This window comes from Alexandromys fortis, unplaced genomic scaffold (assembly GCF_014885135.2).
Source record: "Alexandromys fortis isolate MF-2015 unplaced genomic scaffold, M_Fortis_MF-2015_v1.1 scaffold_789, whole genome shotgun sequence".
Classification (NCBI taxonomy): Eukaryota; Metazoa; Chordata; class Mammalia; order Rodentia; family Cricetidae; genus Alexandromys; species Alexandromys fortis.
Window position 1 is genome coordinate 1 of NW_026068656.1, and position 1,398 is coordinate 1,398.

Sequence of the window (1,398 nt, forward strand, 5' to 3'; positions counted from 1 at the left end):
CACAGACACAGGTTCTCATGTCCCTGCTGCTCTGGGTGTCTGGTGAGAAATTTAAAAGTAGTATAATCTTTTTAGAGTCAATTCTTTGTATATAATAAATTCATAGAGTGTGCTAGTCTATAATATTTCTTACAGTATTTTGTAAGATATACACTGACAAGGTGACACTGTAAGTTTATTAAAAGATAAACTTCAGCTGTTACTATATTCTGTGTTTGCATATTATGTATCTTCATTTTGTATTCCTTATTAAAGGTGCCTGTGCAGGTATTGTGATGAGGCAGTCTCCATCCTCCATGGCTGTATCATTAGGAGAGAAGGTCACCATCAGCTGCAAGTCCAGTCAGAGTCTTTTCGGCAGTAACTACAACAAAAACTACTTGAGCTGGTACCAGCAGAAACCAGAGCAGGCTCCTAAACTGCTAATCTACTATGCATCCACTCGGCACACAGGGGTCCCTGATCGCTTCATAGGCAGTGGATCTGAGACAGATTTCACTCTCACCATCAGTAGTGTCCAGGCTGAAGATCTGGCAGATTATTACTGTATGCAAAATAATGAGTATCCTCCCACAGTGCTTCAGCCTCCAACAAAAACTTCTGAGAATCTCAACAGCTGCCTGCATCACAGGCTGCCCTGCACCTGTAAACTCCTTTCTGCCTGGGAGACAGTGAGCTTGAAACTACGATCAAAATGTTGTCAGAGCAGAGCAAGATATAATAGATTCAGTTCTCTTCTTCTTTTGGTATGAAAATCCTTACGTGAAAATGCAGAGAACTCAGTCTTGTCTTTCTTTTCCTTCTGTAATAAATACCACAAACTCTGTTACTTAAATATGAAGGATTTATCTTTCTATAGTTCAGAAGTTCTGATTTCCATCATAAGACTTTTTGGGCTGAAGTGGTGACGACAAACTGTATTTTTTTTTTTTTTTTTTTGCACGCTGTGGGGAAAGTATGTTTCCTTCTTATCCAGATTCTAGAGTAGTTTCTTACTTCCTTACTTGTATCTATTTCTTCTGTTTTTCTTTTCTTTTCCTTTTTTTACTACATTTTAGTTGATTAATTTTTTGTGTCAATGTGAGTGTGCATTTGTGTGTTGTGTTCAAGTGTGTGCATATTTCTAGGTGGACATGACATGGCTTAGTTGTGAAGTTTAGAGAACAACTTGGATTTATTTGTCATTTTTTTTTCATTCGAGTTCTGGGGATAAAACAGGTTGGACATCACGATTGGTGTCAAGTGTCTTTGGAATGTGAACCACTATGCTGCTCGTTAAAATCTTTTTAATTGATGTTTATTGATCTCTACATTTTTCTCTGCTCCCCTGTCTGCCTATCCCCTACCTTTAAACCCTCCCCCAGGTTTCTTATGATCCAAATTTACTCAGAAGTTCCT

The 1,398-nt window shown here is 38.2% G+C and overlaps 1 gene segment (V, D, J or C); it reads left to right on the forward strand.

Annotated features, from left to right (window-relative positions):
- Positions 1–5: 5 nt before the first annotated feature.
- LOC126495997 (immunoglobulin kappa variable 4-1-like) overlaps positions 6–1,398 on the forward strand; it is a gene marked incomplete at its 5' end in the record, with an annotated part of 12,452 nt that continues 11,059 nt past the window's right edge. The window contains 2 exon segments of the V gene segment in view: positions 6–42; positions 256–645. Coding sequence covers positions 6–42; positions 256–645 — 427 coding nt within the window.